A 24517-nucleotide genomic window follows, 5' to 3' on the forward strand; every position below is an offset into this window, starting at 1 on the left:
GACTTTTGGTGCGGGGATGATTGAATGAAGTCATTTATGCTGGGAATCTGCAGTTTTAATAGGCCAAAGTTAAGGCCTAGTAGAAAAGAGGGCTCAGAGGAGCCTGTCTAGAGTTTGGTTGGGAATAGTCTCGGTCAGTCCTGATGGATTTTACAGGGTTGCAGCCAGAGCACACACACAATTTTGTATCCTCTGTTTTCACCAAACAGATGATCAATAGCATTTTCTGTCTGCTTTATGCTCTCCACAAACTCATTTGGGAGACAGCATAATTGTGCACAAAGTGGCCACGTCACAATGTCCTCGTCCTTCCCTCCTTGTAGACATTCGTGTTCTTTCCTGTGGTTTACTATTAAAGGAATATTAAGATAAACTCCTCACTCATATGCTCCACCACCCCTCGTTTGACTGCAACTATTAGGATTAGAATAACAAGAAATTACAAAGTGTAGAGGTTCCAAAACTTAAAAGATCTTTGGGCGCATTGGCTTTTAATTTCTTTTTTTCTCCCTCTTCTCCCTTCTCCAGCCCACCCATATCCACAATTTTGTATGTTGGCACAGGGAAGCAGACCGTGGGCTCAACTGGATCATTCTCACAGGGCCTAAGATAAGATGTGGGAAAGTGTCTTTTTATATTCATCCTGTTTTGGATACAGAGAATATATATAGGACATTTTTTCCCTGAGTTGCAGTGTGGTCAGCTAGGACAATACATTTCAAGGGATCATGAGTTTTAGATTGGGCTGGGAGTGCAGGCAGAGAATAGGTAGGAGAAGGAGGCATTTAAGGACTCTGAAAAAGGAGAGTGAGGCGCATTGAAGAGACACAGGAATGCTAGCCATAGCATTCTATGCTTTGCCAGCTTGGGCCCAAGGGACTGCCTGAGAAGGTCCCTTTAACCAGACTAGACTAGAATGAATAAGTTGCTTTCCCAAAGGCACATATCAGTTTCAGTGCTAGAAAGTAACATGGGTCACTAGCAGCTTTGTTATACTTTGGTCAACATTTCTTTTGCTAACTTAATAGGAGAAAATGTTTTTTGTTTTTTGTTTTTTTTTCTAATTTACATTTAACTATTTGAGAGTATAGTACAATCTCAGTCCATATATTTCTAGTCAAATTTCCAGTTTGATGAATTATGTCCATGCTGATACTCTTGCTCATAATTTTGTTGTAAGAATCAAATAGCTGGGGCGCCTGGGTGGCGCAGTCGGTTAAGCGTCCGACTTCAGCCAGGTCACGATCTCGCGGTCCGTGAGTTCGAGCCCCGCGTCAGGCTCTGGGCTGATGGCTCAGAGCCTGGAGCCTGTTTCCGATTCTGTGTCTCCCTCTCTCTCTGCCCCTCCCCCGTTCATGCTCTGTCTCTCTCTGTCCCAAAAATAAAAAAATAAAAATAAATAAAAAAAAAAAAAAACGTTGAAGAATCAAATAGCAATTTGTAGTTTTTCTTGTCATACGTTATAGGAGAAAACAGTAATGGAGAGTATATATCAATAGTATGTTGAAAAGGTACAGAAACTTTTAAGATTTGCTTTCCTTCAATGTTATGCTCAAGATATACAAGGAGAAGTATACAAGGACATCTATACAGCTGGAGGCCAGGTAACTCTAGTCTTAGAGCAAGCAGTAATCTGATGTGTGGCTCAAAATTTCTGCATGAATAGTAACAAGCAAATGTATTGAGGAAAACTTAATAAAGCAGTTTTTCTTTGTAGGTCCATATTTTTTTCTTCTGGCAAGATCTAGGAGGCAATACCAATGTCGATGTTAAAAACAAACAATGATAAATGAAATAGTGACAATCATTATAGCAAATAACATGTATTGAGTACATACACAGAATAATACTAAATAATAGAGAGACATTGACTCACTTAGTCCCAACAACGACTACTTAATTTACACCCACTATGTGCAGAAGAGGAAAATGGGACTCAAAGCTTAAGAAAGTCCGTCTCTATCAGACATCCAGTGAGTAGCAGAAAGCCCATCTCACATCTTTATAACTCAGTGCTTTAACAGGGGGCAGTGTTGCCCCAGAGAACTTTTGGCAAAGACCAGAAAGACTTTGGGTGTTAAAACGTGAGAAGCATCTCTGAGCAGAGGGCAAAAGTGCTGATAAATATCCCACAATGCCCAGAAAATTATCCTTCCCAAATGTCAAGGGCAGTGAGGAAATCCAGAGTCCAAGGTCCAAGCTGCATGGTGTGTCCATTAGGAAATTCTGAACACCTAGCATAGGAATTCTATGGTTATTTCTACTACACAGAGGGTGGATGGGTTATCCAGGTACACTATAATCCTTGGGGGGAAAATTTCAGAGTAGGACACCATATCAGGCAAATCTGTCTTTATTTTATCTTGAATCCCAAATTAACTACTTGAAATTCTTTGCAAATTGCAGTGTTTAACAAATGAATAGTCTGCGTCTGGCATTCCCTTAAGTTCATTAAACATTCATGGGGAAGGGTTTCACTTTACAGTCATTTAACAAGATGTGAAACACCTAGTCCAGTGAAGCAGCATCATACTCTGGAAACACTCGACTCAGAGGCTGCAGAACTAGACCTGGCAATGCCTCACAAGCACCTAGCGCCTTACCATCATTTACAAAATGAAGTATTTGTGACTCAGAGAGATGAACTGACCTCATTTAACTGTGTCCTGGAGAAGAGAGAGAGAGAGAGAGAGCGAGTGCAAGCGAGCTGGGGCTAGCATTATAATCTCTAGACTGGCCAAGGGAGTGACACTTCTCAGCCTGATACAGGGATCAGAAAGAGAAGTCATTAAAAGAGAGATGATCTAGTCTTCTCTCTTAAAATCAAGAGAAAATATATGTAAGTGAAAAGTTAGGGACTAAATTATATACCCCTTCCCACCTTTCTTTCAATAACCATCTTAGGAAAGATAGGTTTATATGGGAGGAACATTCAGTGAGGAAGAATTGGAAGATAATATTTGCATCCATAAGGAGAATAATAAGAATTTAATGCCTAACACAGCCTTGATAATTGGTAGAGAGAGGCATCCATTTATTCTGTAATACTTATTGAACACTTCTCTATGCTGTGCACTGAATGAAGAGCTTGAAAAATACAAACAGAAGAGATGGATCTTGGACTAGAGGAGCTCACAGGATAGTGGTAGAAACAAGAGCGTAAGCATACACAGCAGTTTTTCTATGAGGTAGACACATTAAGTCAATGTGCTATTAGAGAATGGAAAAGGACATCCAGAATTGTCTGGGGGAATAATAAATCCTGGCCAAAATATGTAACATAGGAACAGAGTCTTGGGAGTGAGTTGAAGTTCATCAGATAGTTTGAAGGATGTTGGTCAGAAGAGGTAATTTCTTTATAGCATGAATCAAAGTTAACTTTGAATAGTTCTAGTCTAAAACCTGATGTCTTGTTTTAAATATCAAATTTTAACTTGTTGATTCATTATAGATTCATACACTCACCTATTCAAATATACATTAAATATTTAGTAAGGACTAGGCACTATATTAATAACAAGGTATACAATGATAACTCTAAATGACAATGTCCTTACTGATTACGATAAGTGATAGAATCCCACAAACAAATGTGCCAAGGCTTCCAGTCAATAGTGAACAGTCCCATCAGAGCTTATGGAAGGCGGGTCTGAGAGCTGATCTGACAATATGGCAATAGCAAAGAGCTCTCTCAGAAGACAGAATGATAATGACACATGCTCAATTCACCTAGCTGAACGAGGCACTTGGTTGAGGTGGGATGGTGGGTTGTAGGTGGTAGGGGTGAGGAGGAGTATTTGCTGTGCCCAGTGTGTGGAAAGAGTGTTTCCATGGGAATGGGTTGAAGTTTGACTGCAATTGTATAGCTCTTCCTGCTTGGGATATGGTGCAGAAATTCCCAGCATAACAGCTGGAGTCAAATTGTTTTTAATTACTTGCATAAGAAATCACACTTTGAATTATCCCATAACTGCTGATTTTCACCATGCTCTGGGCTCCTAAGTCAGACTTCTAGTAAAGAACTTTTTGAGACAGACATAGATGACCTGGGAGCAATGTAGAGAGACAGACATTTAAAACCATTTAAAAATAACCTCCTTCCTGCCTTTATTGCCTGGGGTTCCAGACCAGGTGATTATCAGCTCTGTCATCATTGCTTTCCAACACAGACATGCTTTTATTTAACCTTCTGACTCCTGCTGCGTGCATTGGGCAGACCTGGAAACATCGTTGCTCTACTTCCAACATGCACCTGCTTCATTTGACAGGTCTATTGATTTCAGCGCACCACCAACAATGTGTTAGGAGCAAGGCAGGTGATGGTGCAAACAACAGTGGATGTCCTCAGCACCCAGAAGCAGCCACAAGGTGGGCTTTCAGGAAAGCCAGTCGGGTTGAGTGCTTCCCTAAGAGATAACAGTATGGACCAGGGCCTCTGTGCATGATTAAAAGGAAATTGTTTCAGCTCATGTTGAAAGGGCTAGTGAAAGGACTGAGGCATCTCCTTATGAGGTATTAAAGTGACATTTTGTACATTATACTGAATGAGATTTTAACAAAACATGTATACACACAAAAAGTCAAGATCTGCATGAGTGCCAGGAAAGAACATGGAATCAACTACCATCTTTGTAACATTGTACAGAAATGTTAATGGAAAGAACCAGACAGGTAGCTTTTTGGAGATATTATCTGATGGATAAAATTGTGCAGCCCATAACTCCTTCCAGGGATGGAAATGTATAAATTTTGGAAGGGGCCATAATAAATGCTTTCAGCATAGAGCATAAAGTGTCCAAAGGCTATAATCCTGGTCAGTTAAGCTACTTTTAAGGAGGTTGGTGCAGACTAGCTGTTTTGCTGAGTGGATTATACACCTTCAGAGGCTATGGCTGAAAATAAAGGGAGGCTCAGTCTCTAAATCATAATTCTTCTCTTCCTCCTCCTCCACCCCTTCTTCCTCCTCCCCCACCCCTTCTTCCTCCTCCCCACTCCTTCTTCTTGTTCTCATGTGTGTCTTTTGCTTTTTAAAAATTCTTTTATTTTTTTATTTTTAAAGTAGATTTTCTTTCTGGGAAAGTTTTAGATTTACAGAAAAGTTGCAGAAATAGTACAATAAGTTCTCATATACCCTGTACTCGGGTTTTCCTATTAACATTGTACACCCGCATGGTACATTTGTTAAAATTAAAACCCACAGACACGCGTTGTTATTAACTCATATCCATAGTCTATTCAGATGTCCTCAGTTTTTACCTAATTGCTTCTGTTCCAAGATTTCATCCAGAATGCCATGTTACATTTAGTTGTCATTTCTTGTTAGGTTCCTCTTGGCTGTGACTGTCAGATTTTCCTTGTTTTAGTGGCTTTGACAGTTTTTAGGAGTACTGGTCAAGTATTGTGTAGGATGCTCCTCTACTGGCATTAGTTTGATGTTTTCCCCATGATTAGATTGGGGTTATAGGGTGCAGGGAGAAAGACAACAGAGATAAAGTGCCAAATCATTTGCTCATATCAAAATCACACATTATCAGTTTGACTTAGTCACTGTTGGTGATTCTGTTGTCCTCTGAGGTAATAATTGCTAGGAGTCTCCAGTGTGATGTTACTCTCCCTCCCCTTTCTATAGAGTTCTCTTTGGAAGGAAGTGACTCTGTGTAGCCCACACTTAAAGAGTAGTGCTCCCCGTTTGTGAAGGCAGATTGTCTACATACATTATGTGGAATGCTACTGCAAAGAGTTTATCTCTTGTTCCTCATTTATTTATTCCATTATTTATCTAAGAGTCTGAACTTATGGATACTTATTTTATACTTTGAGTTATAATTCAATAAATACGTTTTTCTTATTTTATATCAACTTCTTCCAGATTTGGTTCTGGTGTCTCTTTCAGTTGGTCTTTGTCTCCTTTTGATATGTTTAATCAATTCAGTGTAGGTTTTTTGGAGGTTTTGGTTTTGAGTATGTCCTTTCTTCTAGGCCCTCTCAGCAGACAGATCAAAGATATATCTAACAACCAGATAGTGCTTATGTGCAGTGCTTTTTGCCTTTAGTCTACAGATTCTACTCATTTCCAAAGTTACTTGGGACAGCACATCCCTGATACCCACCTCCCATTAATGTTCTTTCATATGTTTGTAATACAGTTCATTTCTCTTAGTAGTCGGTATGCCTTCCTGGGATCTCCAGATCTCCTAAATGATACTTATTTTGTTAAGAGATAGATTTCTTTAATAGATATAAGGCAATTAAATTTGCCTATTTCCCCTTGTGTGAAATTTGATGACACGTGTCTTTCAAAGAACTGGTCCATTTCAACAATAGATCATGTTTGAGGGCATAGAGTTGTTCATAGATTTCCTTTATATTAACCTTTTTCTGTCTGTGGGAATAGTAGTGACAGCCTCTCTTTCACTTCTGTTATTGAAAATCTTTTCTTTTTGTTTTTTATAGTATACTTATTTATTTATATATATATGTAGAGAGAGAAAGCAAGTGAGGAAGGGGCAGAGAGGAATAGAGAGAACCCCAAGCAGGTTCCACACCACCAGCACAGAGCCTGATGTGGGGCTCAAACCCATGAACCGTGAGGTCACAACAAAAGCCAAAGTCTGATGCTTAAACGACTGAGCTACCCAGGCACCCCTCTTTCCTTTTTTTCTTTTTTTTTTCTTGTGTTAGACTGAACAGAGGTTTATCAATGTTACTGATCATTTCAAAGAATCAGCTTTGCTTTTGTGGATTTTCTCTATTCTTTTCCTGTTTTCAATTTATTAATTTCTTCTCTTTTATTACTTCTCTTCTGCTTGTTTCAGTTTTAAATTACTCTTCTTCTGGCTTCCTTCAGTGGAAATTCAGATTACTGATTTTAGATATTTCTTCTTTTCAAATATAAGACTTTAATGTTGCAAATTTATCTCTAATCACTGCTTCATTTACCTCCCACAACTTTTGATATGTTGTATTTTCATTTTCAATTAGTTAAAAATATTTTAAAATTTCTCTTGTGACATTTTCTTTGATCTTTCTGTTATTTACAAGTATGTGGTTTAATCTCCAAATAGTTTTTTGGATTTTCTGTCTTTTCCCTATTGATTTCTAGCTTAATTTCAATATGGTCTGAGAATATACTTTTTATGATTTCAATTTTTTTTTTAATTTCTTAAGATGTATTTGATGCCAAGAATGCGATCTATCTGGATGAATGTGAGCTCAAAAAACGTGTAGTCTGCTGTTTTAGAAGTATTTTATGAATATCAATTAGATGCAGTTGATTGAACATGCCATGTGGCCCAACTATATCCTTAATGATTTTATGCCGGCTAACCCTCTGTTACTGATAGATGCATGTTGAGTTCTCCAAGTATAATAGAGGATTTGTCGGTTTCTCCTTGAGCTTCTACCAGTTTTTGCCTTATGTATTTTGATGCTCTGTGGCTAAGTGTATAAATATTAAGAACGGTTTTATCTTTTTTGGAGAACTGGCCCCCTTATCATTAGGTAAATGATACTTTTTAAATATTTCTTTATCCCTAATACTTTTCCTTGTTCTGAAGTCTTCTTTGTCTGAAATTATTATACCTACTCTAGCTTTCTTTTGATCATTATTAGTATAACATGTTTTTATCTCCTCTGTTACTTTTATCTGACCTATATATTTAAAGTGGGTTTCTTGTAGACCACAGATAGTTGGGTTTTGTTTTCTCATACAGGCTTTTAATCTCTGTTTTTTTTATTTTGTTTTTTAATGTTTATTTATTTTTGAGACAGAGAGAGACAGAGCATGAACGGGGGAGGGTCAAAGAGAGAGGGAGACACAGACTCTGAAGCAGGCTCCAGGCTCTGAGCTGTCAGCACAGAGCCTGACGTGGGGCTTGAACTCACAGACCGTGAAATCATGACCTGAGCCGAAGTCTGACGCTTAACCAACGGAGCCACCCAGGCGCCCCTAATGTCTGTTTTTTAATTGATGTATTTAGACCATTCATATTTAAAGTGATTAATGATATAGTTCAATTAATATCTTCCATATTGATAACTTCTAAATTCTTTGCACCTGTTCTTGGTTTCTTTTGTTCTTTCTGTTTCTTCCTTCTCTGGTTTTAGTTATTTAGTATGATTCCATTTGTTTTCCTCTCCTAACATCCCAATTATACTTCTTTTTATAATTTGTTAGTGGTTACCCAAGATTTGACAATATGGATTTACAATTAATCTAAGTCCACTTTCAAATAGCACCTTACCACTTCATGGTTCATCCAGGTATTTTATAACAGTGTATCCTCAATTCCTTTCTCCTGTTCTTTATAAAATTGCTGTCAATCATTTAATTTGTGTACATACTACATCAAAAATATATTATTATTTTGAACATTTTTCTATTTGATCTATTAATAAGAAAAATAAAATATTTTAATGTCCTTTTTTTATTACTTCTCGGCATTTTTCCTTCTTTATGTAGATTTGAGTTTCTGATCTATATCATTTTGTTTCCCCTTGAAGAGCTTCTATTAAGGTCTGCTGGTGATGAAATGCCTCAGATTTTTGTTTGTTGGTTGGTCTAGAAAATCTATATTTCTCCTTTATTTTTGAAAGATAATTAAACCAGAGATATATTTTCAGTTTGGTGTTTTTTGTTTTGTTTTTAATTTGAGAGAGAGAGAGAGAGAAAGCACAAGCAGGGGAGAGGTAGAGAGGGTTGGGGAGAGAGAGAATCCCAAGCAGGCTCCATATGGAGTCCAGCTTGGGGCTCATTCCCATGACCCAGGGATCATGACCTGAGTCAAAATCACAGAGTCAGACATTCAACTGATTGAGCCAACCATAACCCCCTATTTCTTTCTTTTAACACTTTTAGTATTTTACTATTGTCTTTTCTTGTTTGAATGATTTCTGGTTAGAATTCCACTGTATTTGTTTATCTTTTTCTTCTATAAACAAGGTTTTTATTTATTTTTTAATTTTTGACTTTGTTTTCAGCATTTTATCTTTGTGTTATTTTTTTCTTTCTTTACTTCTTTTTTCCTTTTAAAAATACAGTTTGAATATGATATGCTATGATATAGATTTTTTTTTGGTATTTATTCTGTATGGTCTTTTGGTATTCTGTGAGCTTCTTGTATCTATGGTTTGATGTCTGTCAATAATTTTGGAAAGTTCTCAGTCACTATTCCTTCAAATCTTTTTCCTGCTCCATTTTTTTTCTTTTCTTTTAGGAACTCCAATTATGCTTATGTTACACCATATAAAATTACTCAACAGTTTTCAGTATTATCATTCATTGTTTCCTTTCTTTCTTCCTTTTTTTTTAATATTCAGTATTTGTTTTGTGTTTCATTTCAGGAAGTTTCTATTGATTAATAGTCAAGCTCCCCTGATTCTTTCCTCGATTGTGTCCAATCTAATGATGAGCCTATCGAGTGCATTCATTAGTTACGTTACAGTATTTTTTATTTATTTCTAGATTTCTAGATTTACTTTTGAATATTTCATAGAGTTTCCATCTCTCCACTTACATTACTCATCTGTTCTTGCATGCTGTCTACCTTTCCCTTCACAGCCCTAAGCATAGTTATCATGCTTATTTTAAATACCATGTCTGATCATGCCAACACTTTTATGGTACCTGATTCAAGTTCTGGTGCTTACTTTGTCTCTTCAGACTTCATTTTTTAAATATACGTATATTCTAGTATGCTTTTAGATTTTTTTGTTAAAAGGTAAACATGATATGTTGAGTAGACCTCAGGTAAATACATATTTAGTGTAGGTTCTATGTTAATCTGGATAGCAGCTGGGTTTCATTTAATGTTTGCTTTAGCTATAGATGCCAGGGGCTTTAAAATCAGCTAATGTCTTTTATTTGTTTTGTTTTTAGTTGTGTCTTTGGGTTCTCCTAAGAACTCCTTCTTAAATAGAGTGTGTGTCTTATAATTTGTCAGCTGTAATCTACTGTTATTATAGAGGAGTCCTACTGATGTGGTGTTAAGGAGTAGTGGAGGGGAACTCATCTATAATCTTATGATTATATTTCACTCTTTTACTGGCATATGACCATGAGAAGTGTTTCTTCACTTTTTTCCCCCTTATGTGAGACAGGAAGGGTACAGGAGCAGGGACTCAGGGGGGAAACTTCCCTCAGGTGATATAATGCTTTGATAACGTCTTTTTTCATGTAGAAACAGCCATTTCACAATGGTTACTTTCACCCTACCCATGTCAGATATGAGATGATTTTTTTTCTCTTTTTTGGTTCTTTGTTCTGCTCTAGGTAAGCTGATCTTGACCATAGTTCTTGTATTGTCTTGTCTGTCCAGATTTCAGAGTGGTGGTTTGTCATGCAACTTCAATTACTGAATGGATATAAGAACAGTCATTGATTTTCAGTTTGTTCAGCTTTTTTCTTATTGTAGGGACAGGAATGACAATTTTTAAGCTCTTTATTTGTCAGAACTGTAAACTGGAATATATCTCTAAATTCATTTGAACCAATATGTATAGAATATTAGTTTGAACGATTACCAAATGATTTGTATATTTTTAGTGTTCCATATGTCTCAACCAACCCTGGATAGGAATACAGCAACTTAAACCTGAATCTCATGCTAAGCATAGCCACTAATGAAAGATTCTCATAAAGTCTGTGTGAGAGAGGAAAAATCCAAAATAATAAATTTTGAAAATAAATTTGTGTTAATTGACCAAAATAGTATAATTGAGAGCAACTGTATGACAACAATGCAAGCATTTGAAAGAAAAGATTTAGAACATATTATCTATTATAGATACTATAAATAAGCAAACCAAGAGGTTGAGTCTATTCAAAACTTTCATCCAGGGTTTTGAAAAAGAGCCTTTTAGCTTTCATGATCAAAAATCTCATTCAAAGCAGAGGCTATATGCACCTCATATGTTTACTGCAGCATTATTTACAATAAGCAAGTTATGGAAGCAGCCCAAGTGTCTGTCCATAGAATGGATAAAGAAAATGTGAGGTATGTACACACACACACACACACACACACACACACACACTGGAATATTATTCAGCCATAAAAAAGAATGAAGTCTTGCCATTCACAATTACATGGATAGAGCTAGAGAGTATAATGCTGATCAAAATAAGTCAGAGAATGACGTATACAATGTGATTTTTCTCACATGTGGAATTTATGAAACAAAATACATAAACAAAGGAAATAAAGGAGATAAACCAGAAAACAGATTCTCTAGAACAGAGAGGAAGTTGGTTACCAGAGGGGAGGTTGGTGCCTTATGGATGAAACAGGTGATGGGATTAGGAGCACACTTATCTTGATGAGCTCTGAGTAATGCATGGAACTGTTGGATCACCATATTGCACACCTGAAACTAATATAACACTGTATTTTAACTACACTGGAAAATAAAATAAAAACCAATTGGAATTTCACACACACCCCCAAAAGGCAGAGGCTCTGAACTAATGGCCCCAACACATAATTAGTCTGTTTGGCATACATTGCTTTAAAAAAAAAAAAAATGAATGGCTTGCTGACTTTCAATGATTCAGTGATTTCTCTAGAAAATCTAGATGCTCCAGAAACACTTGGTTGATATTGCCCCCACAGACCTCTGGAGGAGCACAGACTTACCTCCTTCCATTTCCCACAGATACCTCTAGATTATATCACTTGTTTCTGTAGCTGAGCCTTCCAAGCAAGTTTGTCTTCTAAATGAATTTATTAAAAGTTGGGATTAAAGGGGCGCCTGGGTGAGTCAGTCGGTTGAGCATCCGACTTTGGCTCAGGTCATGATCTTGCGGTTTGTGAATTCGGGCCCTGCGTCCGGCCGTGGGCTGACAGCTTAGAGCCTGCAGCCTGCTTCAAATTCTGTGTCTCCCTCTCTCTCTGCCCCTCCCCTGTCATACTCTGCTTCTCTCTGTCTCTCAAAAATAAATAAATGTTAAAGAAGTTGGGATTAAAAACCAATCAAACAAACCCCTAGTCAGTCTTTTATAAAACCTGAAAGTCAAATAGAAGGTTACAATGTTGGTTACATTCCAGTAACATGTCCATTCAATTCACTTTTCCCATGGTGGCTTGTAATAATTGACATTAATCAGTCAAAAAAAAGCACACATGAAGGTATTTACATCATTTTTGGATCTTTAAAATTTTGGATTATTAACAATAACCATCTTTTCCAAATTATTTCCATATCTTCTTTTTTATTCTGTGTCAACTTACTCCATTTTGCAAAAAGTCTGACCAACTTCTCTAAATCCATTTTGTAGATTATGATTCAAGACATGGTTATTACTGCCACTATGTGGTTTGTTTTGGAAGTACTTAAAAAAGCAAACATTTAGAGATTGCCATCTTAAGGTTAGTTACATAACCTTGACATTTTGCCTAGTCTCAATAGCCCATATCCACTGATACACTTTTCCCCAAGGAAAACATCCAGTTAATAGTGTATTTTCCTTTTTTTATTTCACCTGTGTCCTGTGTGGTTGCATGGGAAACACACAGACATGCAAACACACACAGAAATATATATGCACATACAAAATCTATATATGTTTTCGTGTGTGTATATATATATACACACACACACATATATATACATAAAGCTAAATATGTGTTTCCATATACATATACACACATATGTGTATAGATAGATAGATAGATAGATAGATAGATACACACTTACAACATGTGTGTATCTGCTGCATTTTCCTTATTTATGCAAATGCCTTCATATTATGCAAACTTTTTTAATGTTTATTTTTGAAAAAAAGAGAGAGACAAAGCATAACTGAGGAGGGGCAGAGAGAGGAGGAGACACAGAATCTGAAGCAGGCTCCAGACTCTGAGCTGTCAGCATAGAGCCCAACACAGGGCTCGAACTCATGAACCACAAGATCATGACCTGAGCCGAAGTCAGATACTTAATCAACTGAGCAACCCAGGTGCCCCTAGGCATACTTTTTTATACCTTGATTTTATTCTTTTCAATAGTTGTATAGTTTTTATTTGTGGGTATTTCTATTGTTTCTAACTGTTTTTATGGTTGTTTTTGGTTTTGTTATTAAAAATTGCACACACACACACACACACACACACAAAAGAAAGAAAGAAAAATGGGGCACCTGGGTGGCTCAGTCATTAAGCATCCAACTTTGATTTTGGCTCAGGTCATGGTCTCATGGTTCATGAAATCAAGCCCCACAACCAGGCTCTGTGCTAACAGCCTGCTTGGGATTCTCTCTCTCCTCTCTCTATACCTCTACCCTAGCCCTCCCTTCTCTCTCGAAATAAATAAATACACTCAAAAAAAAAAAGAAAATAAATAAACTTTAAAAAAGGAAAAATTGTACCACTGACGTACGGTAGTGATGATATCATTTTGAACTTTTATAATTTTACTAATAATGATAAGTCTTAGGAGTAATATTCTGGATCAAAGAGTGTGTATATTCAATATTTTGGAACATATTGAAAATTTGTACCCCAACATATTTGCACCAGGTCTACTTTTCTTGGATCTGTAACTTTACTAGATCTTCTTGAAATTTAATTTCTCTATTCTGAATTTTATCCCTTTGCAAAATATGTGCAGTTGTATACCTTTTCATATGTATATTGCACATCTGTGTTAATTGTTCTTTGAAATTCTTGTTCATACATTAGATATGAATATACAGACTTTGAAATTTTCCCTGGATTGGTTAGCACTCTAAAAATGTCATTTCTTGGGATAGTTTTTATGTGGAGTTTCTGGAAAAGAAACTCACTAGCCTTTGTTGCTTGTTCAAATGCTGTGTGTCCAGAGAGTATTAAACTTGACAACTTGCTGCCTGGTTGAGATGCCATGTGATGCTTTCCTTGGGACAAAGTTTTTCTTAATGTGTCACCTCTATAGGTTTTCCGAAAGTCTCCTGAGCCTTGTATGTCAAAGGTGAAACCAAGGCTTAATAAATATAAAGAGTGAAATGCTTACAAATTTCTCTTGTTAAACACAGTAATTACTTGGTAAATGCTGAAGGAGGGGAATGGTGGAGGTTGGTGGACAGAAACTCTGAATCAATATTTTCCATAATTCTGAGAATTTTCTGGGGTTCACTCAATCAGCATTTATTGAATCCCTACTACTAGTAGTCCAGGTACTAGTTAATTTTTTGTGTGTATAAAATGTACATTCAATAAAAAATACTTGTGTTCTTGCCTGTCAGGCACAGTGTGCCATGGGTGTAGACTGAAATGAGAAGACATATTTAAAATTCTAAGTGAAGAACCCTCCTGGATGGACCTTTGTCTAAGCACAGAATGTTTGGAGGGAGGGCAGAGACTACTCAGTGTGTGAGAAATGGGGTGCAAATGATTTCTCTATCATTCTCCTGCTCAGGTGCCCAGTGGACAAGTTACTGGCAAGTTCGGCAACTTTTTCATATCTAGCTATGGTGTGATAGACCCTCCTCTCACAACTTATCCTCCAGCTCAACTCTGTGCATGTGGTTTCCCACAGTATTCAAAGGCGGAAAGGCATCCAGTGACTGCATTGGAGAAAATGATGGAGTCAAGTTTTGCCGGCCCGCAGTCATTCCCAGAGGTCCCTTCTCCTGACAGAGGAAGCCAATCTGTCAAACACCACAGGTACAGGTAGTTACTCATGGTGGGAATGGGCACGTTCACACTATATATTATGCTGGACAACACATGCCAAGGAATGGCAATCTTATTCAGAAGAGATGATTGTTCTTGCTTCCCCTATAGTTCTCCATGGAGTGGATGCTCAAACAGCTCACAGCAAGTAAACCAAAGATAACAGCAGGCAGCAATGTCCCTATAAGAAGCCTGAAGGAATTCTTAACAACACCCATCAAAGCTGCAGACACAGACCAGTGAATGAAACAATTGCATTCTGAAAAACTATTAAAAACATGACTTTTCCTAGCCTGCCTTATCACCTTCTGCAAATTTAATGACAAATTCTTCCCTAGGTAGCTGATGTGACACCCTCCAGGTCTTCTAACATGGTTCTCACACAAGGAAAACTTTTCAGGGAGAGGAAGCTTGGCAGATCTTAACCTTGGGTTTATAAGATCTGTTACCAATGGGGTGGCACTCTTTTGCAAGCTGACCATAGAAATCGGGCTGTTTGGGGGAGAAAGCCCAAAATAAAGTTCTCTTATCAATTGTGTAACATTCTGAGGCCAAACAAGTTCTTCAGCATCTTCCAGTCACATGCTGCATTTTACATACAAGAATCTGAAAATGGAAAGTCTTTGTTCCATACCAAGTGCCCAAGTTTGGGACTAATGCTATGTTTACATGCAACTGAATCTATAGCCCAAGTCTTTGTGGACGTTGTGGAATGATTTAAGAATCCTTTTCTTAGTGAGAAATATGGTATTTAAAATTTTTTTAAAACATATATGAAAAGATTTAAGAAAAGGATAAGATAAAAAAATAATATTGATTTATTGTGGTGAGCATTGAGTAATGTATAGAATTGTCGAATCACTATGTTGTATTCCTGAAATCAATATAACATTGCATATCAAGTATACATTTAAAAAGAACCTAAAAAAAAAAGTTGTTCCCAGCAATGACAGATAAATATTGTTGACCCTTAGTTTTCACATATCTAGCCAATGTATTGAAAACCTCCATGACAGAAACACACATTATACAAGGAAACTATCTTCTTCCTTGACTCTCAATGAGTCCCCTAAAAAAGGATTTTTCTTGAAGCTGACCACATTTACTGGGAGTTTTTCAGTCACTCTCAATACTAATCCTCATTATTGGATGGTGATTTTTTTTTCTTATTCTACAAGAGTAGATACTGAAATACCAAAGTTTTGCTAGGTTTTTTTTAATGGTTTAAATATTTTCAACTTGGAATTGCAATATGTTTGGCTATTGGATAATTGCTTTTATTAACCACCAGTTCTGGCTTATATCAATTGAGGCATTTACAGATATTTGCCTGTTAAAAGAGCATTTTAGTTCACTGGATCTAATGGAAGTTCTTTAATTAGAAAAATAAGTCCAAAATTACCAGCCTTTTATAAGATGGATATTTTCTCCAAAACAACATTTCTCCTGCTGATTATAATACATGTTGAAGTGGTGTTCCAGCCAGCCGAGTAAAATAATTATGTATAATATTACTCTAGTACTATATGATGCCATCAATGTTTTAAAGTTGAAATGAAAAAGAATTACAGTTCCTAAAAAAAAAAAAAAAGAATTACAGTTTCTAAATGTATTTGAGCTGCAAATACCCTACCCCTACTCCTTGTCTGTTGGCATACTCTCATCTTCAACTTGGCTTCTACTATATTTCTAGGAAAGACTCACAAATTAAATAAGGTCATCTTTAAGAAGTGTTCCTTTTTGTTTGGTTCAATGGCACTGCAGTTTTTGTTGTCATACATTGTGTCCTGATAGATAGGCGAGGGTTGATTTATAAAGCGCTTTTAGAACTTTGTAAATTATAGTTTAATATATCATAGCTTTTGTTTTGTAAAACATGCAGTAGACTTAAACATTTTCATGATTGATAACCTGGTCACTGATTTATATATCCTGCAAACTGCTCTATAACTTCCCAAAAGCCACTGGGTTAGAAGGCTTGAACAGTTGATTGATCAATAGGTGAGGAACTGTTTTTTAAGATGGGTCACTAGTTCATACTGGAAGACATTGTTGTTGTGACAGTTTGGCTGGCTCTGCATAATTAATTTCTTTTTGTGCACTGCAAATATGACTTATTTGGATAACTCATAACAAAGCTATTAATTCAAAGCCATTATTTCTCATGTTTAGTTCAAAGGAAAAAAAATCCTCTTTCTTCTTAAAGAAAAATCTATTATGCCATGGCATACGTACTACATTATATTTTAGCAATATAACTCTTTTATAGAGAGCACATGTGCAGATTTTTTTTAGAGTGAAATAAGACCAGGGTTTTCAGTGATTAGTATGAGCCTTTGAGTTGTCACTTGTGGTGGAGAGATCAGGAGAACTCATGGCTTAAGCACCTACTACGCACCAGGCTCCATGCTAAACACGTTGTATAATTTCTCTCCTTTAGCCCTATAGCAGTCTTATGAAAATACTTAAGCATGATGCTGATACCCTTCTTTTGCACCTCTCCTACCCATATCTATTTTTTTACTTTTTTTTTTGCCTTGTCCTGTGCCCTGAAAGAGCAGCAGTTTCCCGTGTCCTCTGGCTTCTACTGGCTTGATTTGAGGCACAGACAAGAGATGGGAGAGTGGAAGGGTACAGCAGCCCTGGCCCTTATTCACCCTCCCTCGCTGATTGGTTCCCTCAGCTGCATCCCTGGTCCCTCTTCCTGGGCCACAGTGCCTGCAAAGTGGCCCTCTCCTTAGAACTCTCCTTCTCTGTCCATTCGGGTAGTCCCCCCTCCCTTTGTCCCTTCAGTTATAGGGATAGTAACAGCTTCCCGTTGTTACTTGCCCGGACATACAGAATGTATACCATGTTGGCTCCCCCCCACCCCTTACACACTGAAGACATGTCTGTAAGTTGTAAAATCTCCCCAAATGACCCAAATTAGAGTACCATCTCTTTCCCTTCAAAATTCTGGTAGAGGGGCGCCTGGGTGGCGCAGTCGGTTAAGCGTCCGACTTCAGCCAGGTCACGATCTCGCGGTCCGTGAGTTCGAGCCCCGCGTCAGGCTCTGGGCTGATGGCTCGGAGCCTGGAGCCTGTTTCCACTTCTGTGTCTCCCTCTGTCTCTGCCCCTCCCCCGTTCATGCTCTGTCTCTCTCTGTCCCAAAAATAAATTAAAAACGTTGAAAAAAAAAAAATTTCAAAATTCTGGTAGAAATTCCTCCCCCAGTATCACACTGCTGGTAATGTACAGACCTGAGAGGACCCCCAGATGCAGCTAATTCCAGTGCCACAGCCTAAGTACCCCACAGATTCCATAGTAGCTTGTGGATAATACAGATAGAGGCCGAAAGGGAGGGGGGAAATAGCTATTATAACTCTTTGAACTTGTTGGCTTGGAGACCTAACTAGAGGTCCCGTGCTGTCAACATATAGGAAATATTATAATGAATGAAGGTATAATATGTTGCAAGGTATGACCTGGTATTTGCACAAACTCAGGAAGCTAATGTTGGCTTGAAGAGTGTCAACTTTGATCAGTCACCTTGCCTAAACTAGGAAAGGGTCGATGGGGACTCAAATGTCAGGCCTCAAACTGATCTCAAATAATATTTGAGATGTTTTGTTTTGTATCTGTACAAAACTGTTAGTAGAACTAACAGTAATGTTGCTGGATGGAAAGTTACAGAACTCCAAATCACGTAGTGATATGGGTAAAATTACTTTGGGAGTCTGGTCCCTTTAGAACTTGATAGGCTTGCTGAAATTTTGAAAATATTTTTCATCTTTTTCTGTAGGGTTTTACTGGTATTTTTAGAAGGGCTTTTTTTGTTTTGTTTTGTTTTGTTTAGAGTTAAATGAGAATGCAGCAAGAAATTCTAAGTTCACTTACTATCTGAACACTGCAGAACCAGTTTGACCACATAAACTGGCATCTCATGAAATGTCTACAACAGAGTTTCTCTTACTGTCCCCATGGTTGCAGGGTAAATTCAGTGGGGGTGGCGATGGGAATGGGTATGGGATACATAATTGGTCAAATTAGCCACTGATTTTTATAGAGTCTAGTGCTTTTGTTTAGCATGATCTATGTAGGAATCTCACGTAAGATATATCCCATTTATGCCTTTTGCCCTTTGAAGGCATCTGAAAACGTGGCTATTTGGGTATTTGGATGTATGAGTCAAATAAAATATGTAATCAGATGTTTATTAAAAGCCAGTTCAAAAGAAAACCAATGTAGTTTCTCAAGACTGAGGAGAATCTGAGGTAGTGAACTGGGAATTTAGCACATATGGTAAAGAAACAATGCCAACTCAAATGAGGTTTACTTATTCTACCATTAACACTTTTCCCTGTGAACTTTTCCCTGTGAATCCCTTTGAGGGTTCCTGTGTTTAATTTTTGTCAGTGTCTAATAACAAAACCATTTTTATTTTTATTAGAGAGGCAGCTACTATATCCTGGATAATGAGGGTGGCTGAGAATCAGGAGCTTGAGAAGTCCTTAAGCCCACCTCTTATCTTTGGCTGGAAAGCTGCAATTGTTTTAGTCCATTGTACTTCAACCTAGAAAGCCAGAAACATGGGAACTTCTCTTTGTGTCAGTTTCTGCGAGGGTGAATGGATTCACCAACTTCTGATCTCCTCCTAGCAGATATTCTACAGTCATGAATGGAGCCTAGTTTTGAGTGTCTGGGGTGAAAAAGCAGTGTCAGAAAAGTTTGAGCAGCCACCTGTAAGGTTATTGCTATGTTGGTTTTCTTTCATCCCAGCAGGAGTCTCTCCTCTTGCTGCAGCCCAGGGCAAAGGAGTGGTATGCTCCATAGGAATGCCTTCAGGAGGACACCCCCCTCGCCCCGAAGTAGGCTGGGTGGCATCGTGGGACCAGCATATCAGCAACTTGAGGAATCAAGGATCCCGGACCAGGATATGATACCTTGTCAAGGGTAGGTCTTAAAAGCAATGGAATTTAGGGAGGGTATCATTAATGCTCTAACTTTAAACTGAGTTATTGTGTTCCTTGGGGTTATATTGATTGATTTTGTCATTAATTGTCTATTTATGCTTACTTCCGTATTTGTTCCATAAAAGGTAATCTAACTTAAAAGAATAGGTACAACTAAAATAGATATTAGGGAAATGTTAGAAAAATAACACTGGGAGCAAGTAAGTGTGTAGATACCTAGACACATGTTATGTAGTTGCTAAAACAACTGGAAATTTGTCTTTGATTTTAAAAAATAGAGATTTCTTAAGAGGATTAATGTATTCCTTCATTCTTAGGTTTGAAAAAAAAATAGTTAATTCTCTAATCAACATTGTCGGGCAATACTCCATTACAGTAACCTGTAATGTATTTATATATAGTATGTGCTTCCATCCAGAGAATTCTTGAGTGTGTCTCACTCAAAGTTGGCAGCATATTGTCAAAGCACAACCTGCTGAACTCAGATCTCTAGGTTCATTTATGGTGTAGGTGTGGAAAGATGGGCTCCAGATACCATGGCTTACTACTCATTCTTGCAGTGCAAAAAGTGCCCTTTCCTCCGAGTGGACACTGACCTCATAGGGTTCATAGCATGGTGAGTGGAGGAGGATGAATTTTAGCCCCCATTCACCTAATTGGCATAAATTGTTCAGTCAAACATGGTAGCCCTTACTTAAACTTACTGGATTTTAAATCTCATCCTTGAAAAAACTTTATCTTTTGAGCTTAAGTTTTCTCATCTATAAATTGAGCAAAATCGTACCAGCCTTCCTATGGGTTGTTGGACAGATTTTTAAACATTACGTGTGTAGAGGGCTTGTACCTGACACATAAGCAGAAAAGTAGTACTAGCATTTATTGTCACAGGAACTGCTCTAGAATTATTAATTTCAAAAGCCATGCAATCAGGGTTTATTCCAGAAATTTCAGGAATCCGTTCCCTCACTCAAGCCAGGTTCTTGTCGTATCTAGTTTGTATCACTCTGGATAAGGCAGACCAGGTTTCTATGCTGCTTCGGACTGGCTGATCTTTCCAGGCTGTCCATATCAAACTGAAGGCCAAAGCAGGTAGGAGACTTCTATCAGAGAGCCTTTTCTTCTCGGCAAGATACACATAAAGGAGTGCCTTGTCTGAACAAACTCAGCAACAGATTTCCTTGGGAAGACATTTGTAATTTTGAAGCAATTCCCAATGAACTCTAAAATACATTTGGTACAGATCTGGGGTGACAGTTGCAAATTCAACATAACAGCCAAGTTGTCCAAAATGTGTAATGCAAGTCAAGAAGCAGTTTGCATTTCTCTTTGCCTTATATCTGGAAAGGGAGTTTGCATTTAGCCTATAATTATAATTAATCATGTTTCATAATTACTTTTCCTCTTGAATCACTTATCACTGGTAGTGATTTTTAAGTCACTAATAACATTTGTCACTTAAGAATGAGAACAAGTGAGGGGAAATCAAGTTCAGAGATTTTTTAGGGTAGAGACAGAACCCAGCCTGTGGTGTCTTTCTTTCCATTCATCACTGTTACAGCTATCATCCCATATGTCCCGGGTATAAGGATGCTCTGAGCCTATGCCAGGCACAGGCTCGAAACATACATATACGAATCTTCAGAGATTTCCACGCAAGTTCAGGTATTGCTTTGTCTTCCACCTCCTGGGAGACTTACACTTACTGTCTGCATAGTGGTAGTTCTGTTTTGGTTCAATCATCATTGGGTTTGGAATATTCTCTCCAGCTGGCTGGCCACATGTATTTTCCTGTGTGTGATATGCACCCGATGTTGATAAATGGTGACTCTAAGTCACTGTGTGCTCAGCACAATGAATCTCAGGGAGCAATCTTATTCTCAGTTCTTGAAAACAGCTATTTTCCACTCCTGGGGGACTGACCGTCTCTCCGGACTGGAAATGGGATTGGTAATAGAATTTCACAGCTAAAGGCCCTCTTCAAATCAGGCCCTAGCCCAGAGGGGGAGTGAATGAATTTACAAGAGCTATCAGCCATCTGCTGCTTGTTTATCAAGTGTGTGGGCACTGTCTGCTAGTTAAGACTCCTGGTATATATGACTTCCCTCCTTGGTACTTACTTCAGCCCTGCTTGAACCCAGCACATATCTTAGGGAAGCCTGATGAAGGAATGAGGTGGAGAGGACATTCTTCAGGAGCTTCCCTCCCCCTCTCTGCCCCCATCAATGGACCCCTGACGACCATGGCAATGGCTTACAGAGCTTTGAACTAGTCTTTGTCAGGCAAATCAAACTAATGTATTCATATGCTAGACAGAAAGAAATGGAATCACAAAACTTGAATCGCCACCTTCAAAGTAGAAGGAGCCAAACTGTACTGCGTACCCACCTCACTTAGCTAGCAACTTGACAGACTTAAGTTATCCTTCGGGAATTTTAAAAACTGAACACACTAAGGATAGCAGAGTTTAAATGACTAACGCAAGGTAGCATATCCCATGTAAAAGAACTGAGGTTGAATACTTAGCATTTCTGACTAAATGAACCCCCGAACCAGGAAAGAAATGTGCAGAAAATCACATTCATGGATGATGTGTACATGGAATCTCTTAAGTGTATGGCCCTGGAGGGAGAAGTGGGTTTCTTCAGTTTCGCCAGTTGATTCTCATGCCATGTGCTCCAGGAACCAGGGCTTGGAGTCCCCTCCAGAAACACAGATTCCTTGGCCTGGCTTCTGAACCCCTGGGAATCAAACCAAGTGATTAACTGTTGGATTTTTTCACCTTTAAAAGGATGCTTTGGCTCACGTAGTTACAAATGAAATGCACTGTGATTTCTTTGGTGAGGGATCTGAGGAAGGGCGACTCAAACTAGTATTTTATAGTCAATGAATGACAAGCTCATGGATCAAAACTGTGAAAGAGTCTGTGACTCTTAAGGGACACAGAACTCTGAAGTGTCTTCTGATCCAGAATCACATTAGAAATTTCGCTCTTGCTTAAACTTCTGGAGAGTAGTAGAGTAGTATAGCTTCTCTCAGATACCAGCCCTGGGACCCTCACAGCAACTCTGAGAAGGAAGAGAGGATTGAACAGTGTGGATCTGGCTGAATAGCCCAGGGGCATTACTTCAGGTAGTCTCCAGAGGAATCCCCCTAGGGATTCCCACCTCCTTTAATTAATGAAAGAAATTAAAGTGTGACTACCATTGATTTAAGATTCCAGAGCTTGTAATGGTGTTGGGACTTAAAATCATGTCAGATCTACATTTTTGGAAAGTTCTAATTGTTTGTGGTGCCATCTCCATGTTATGGTAACATTCTAGATTTCAGTTATTGCCAGCTTGTGTCCCATACCTGACTTGTGAGGTGACACATAAGTCAATTGCAATTCCTCTTTTTCACCTAAATCCTTAATTTAGAAGGCTGCCCCACTTTGGCTCAAAGTGCCTTTGATTATTTCATCGTCATGCCAACGTAGTCATGAAGCTACAGTTTACTAAAATCCTCTGAGATATTTATGCCTTTACCCAACAAGTTTAACAAGCAATGTTTAGATGCGGGGATAAGAATTTGCACCTATCACCATCACATTTCAACCTGTTAGATTCTACCCATTGATATATCCAGAAGATTATCTATATGGAATACAGTTGTATCTCAATTCTATTTCTTGGCTCTGTGAATGCAGTAAGCAGACATTCTATATCTTCATATGTATTAATGATGCTAACAGGATGGTGCTGAGGACAGAACACAGAGCCCTGAAATCTGCCCCCTTTTTTCTTGTTGAAATTAAGTCATGGATCAGAAACTTTAGGGTCAGAGTTTCAGCCATATAACACTTATGTGAAAGGAATAAGACCACCCAGGGAATTGCCTTGTACATGGCTATACAATTAGATCGTAATTGTAAGAAAGATTATACATCCCTAAAAAGGTGTCCTAGTGCATCGTGGGATGCCCACTCATTTCTGGCTTTGCTAGGAAGAATTTCAATAAGACAATTTAGGATTAACTTGTTCCTCTGCCACTTACCAAAGGTATAATTTGAGGAAAGTCATTTGAGTGCCCCTTAATTTGGTTTATTTATTCATCACTGCATGGTAATAATAATAAATAAACCCATGTTTTAAAAAATTAAATGAGGTAATTAGACATAAGCATGCTTTTTAAAAACATTTTGCAAATGTCAGCCATTATTATGTTTGAAATGGACATTAACTGGGATATAAAGGGAGCATTTACCTTGAAGGTTTGTTCATGTATTCATGCATCCCTTCGATCAGGATTTATTGATTGCCAAGTCTGTATTAGGCATAGTAAAAGAGGATGGAGGTGCAAAGACACCTAAATGTGTTCCTCATGTATTTGCACTGTCTGGTGGAGAGACAGAGTTCTGAGTTGCTCTAACTTGTGTCCTTACAATAAAGACCTCTGTTTAGTATGCAAGACACTTCATTGCAATTATTCTTTCCATTTATAAACATGATTTTTATTTACATTGTGGTGTAAGACAAGGGGAATAAGATTTATTATATAAAGGGTGGATATGTTTAGATTATGCTTAAATTTTAATGTTTAATTTAACATTTAAATTAAGGACAAATAAACCAAGAGAATGGAGACTACTGTTCAAGATCCCAGACCACATTTCTGTGAATCTACAACATACCTGCCCCCACTTTCTGGCACTGGAAAATTCACTAGCTGTGAACAGGCAATTAGGGGACTAGCCAGATTCTGGCATATTATTCAAAGGACTTGGAATGGCACGTTGGCATTCTTGTCAAGCTGTTGCCCTGCACCAACATAATACCTAAATTGGCTCCAGAAACCATGTGAAGAAAGCTGCTCTATAATCTGTCTAATGGATCTCACTTCACGTTCATCCCCAGAGAGGAATCATATGCCTCCATTCCCATT

At 38.0% G+C, this 24517-nt stretch overlaps 2 protein-coding genes across 12 annotated transcripts in view; one reads left to right on the forward strand and one right to left on the reverse strand.

Moving 5' to 3' along the window:
- Positions 1-24517, forward strand: part of NRG3 (neuregulin 3) — a 1063627-nt gene that overhangs the window by 1034896 nt on the left and 4214 nt on the right. For 3 of the 10 annotated variants that reach the window (XM_058696857.1, XM_058696862.1, XM_058696858.1), the window contains exons 7-8: positions 14509-14642; positions 19404-19577. In XM_058696857.1, the coding sequence (XP_058552840.1) occupies positions 14509-14642; positions 19404-19577 (308 nt within the window). The remainder of the gene's footprint in view (positions 1-14508; positions 14643-19403; positions 19578-24517) is intronic. The other 7 variants (XM_058696860.1, XM_058696863.1, XM_058696865.1 and 4 more) reach the window with 3 other exon arrangements.
- Positions 1-24517, reverse strand: part of LOC131492922 (uncharacterized) — a 534086-nt gene that overhangs the window by 1991 nt on the left and 507578 nt on the right. The window lies entirely within an intron of this gene.

This window comes from Neofelis nebulosa, chromosome 13 (assembly GCF_028018385.1).
Source record: "Neofelis nebulosa isolate mNeoNeb1 chromosome 13, mNeoNeb1.pri, whole genome shotgun sequence".
Taxonomy (NCBI): Eukaryota; Metazoa; Chordata; class Mammalia; order Carnivora; family Felidae; genus Neofelis; species Neofelis nebulosa.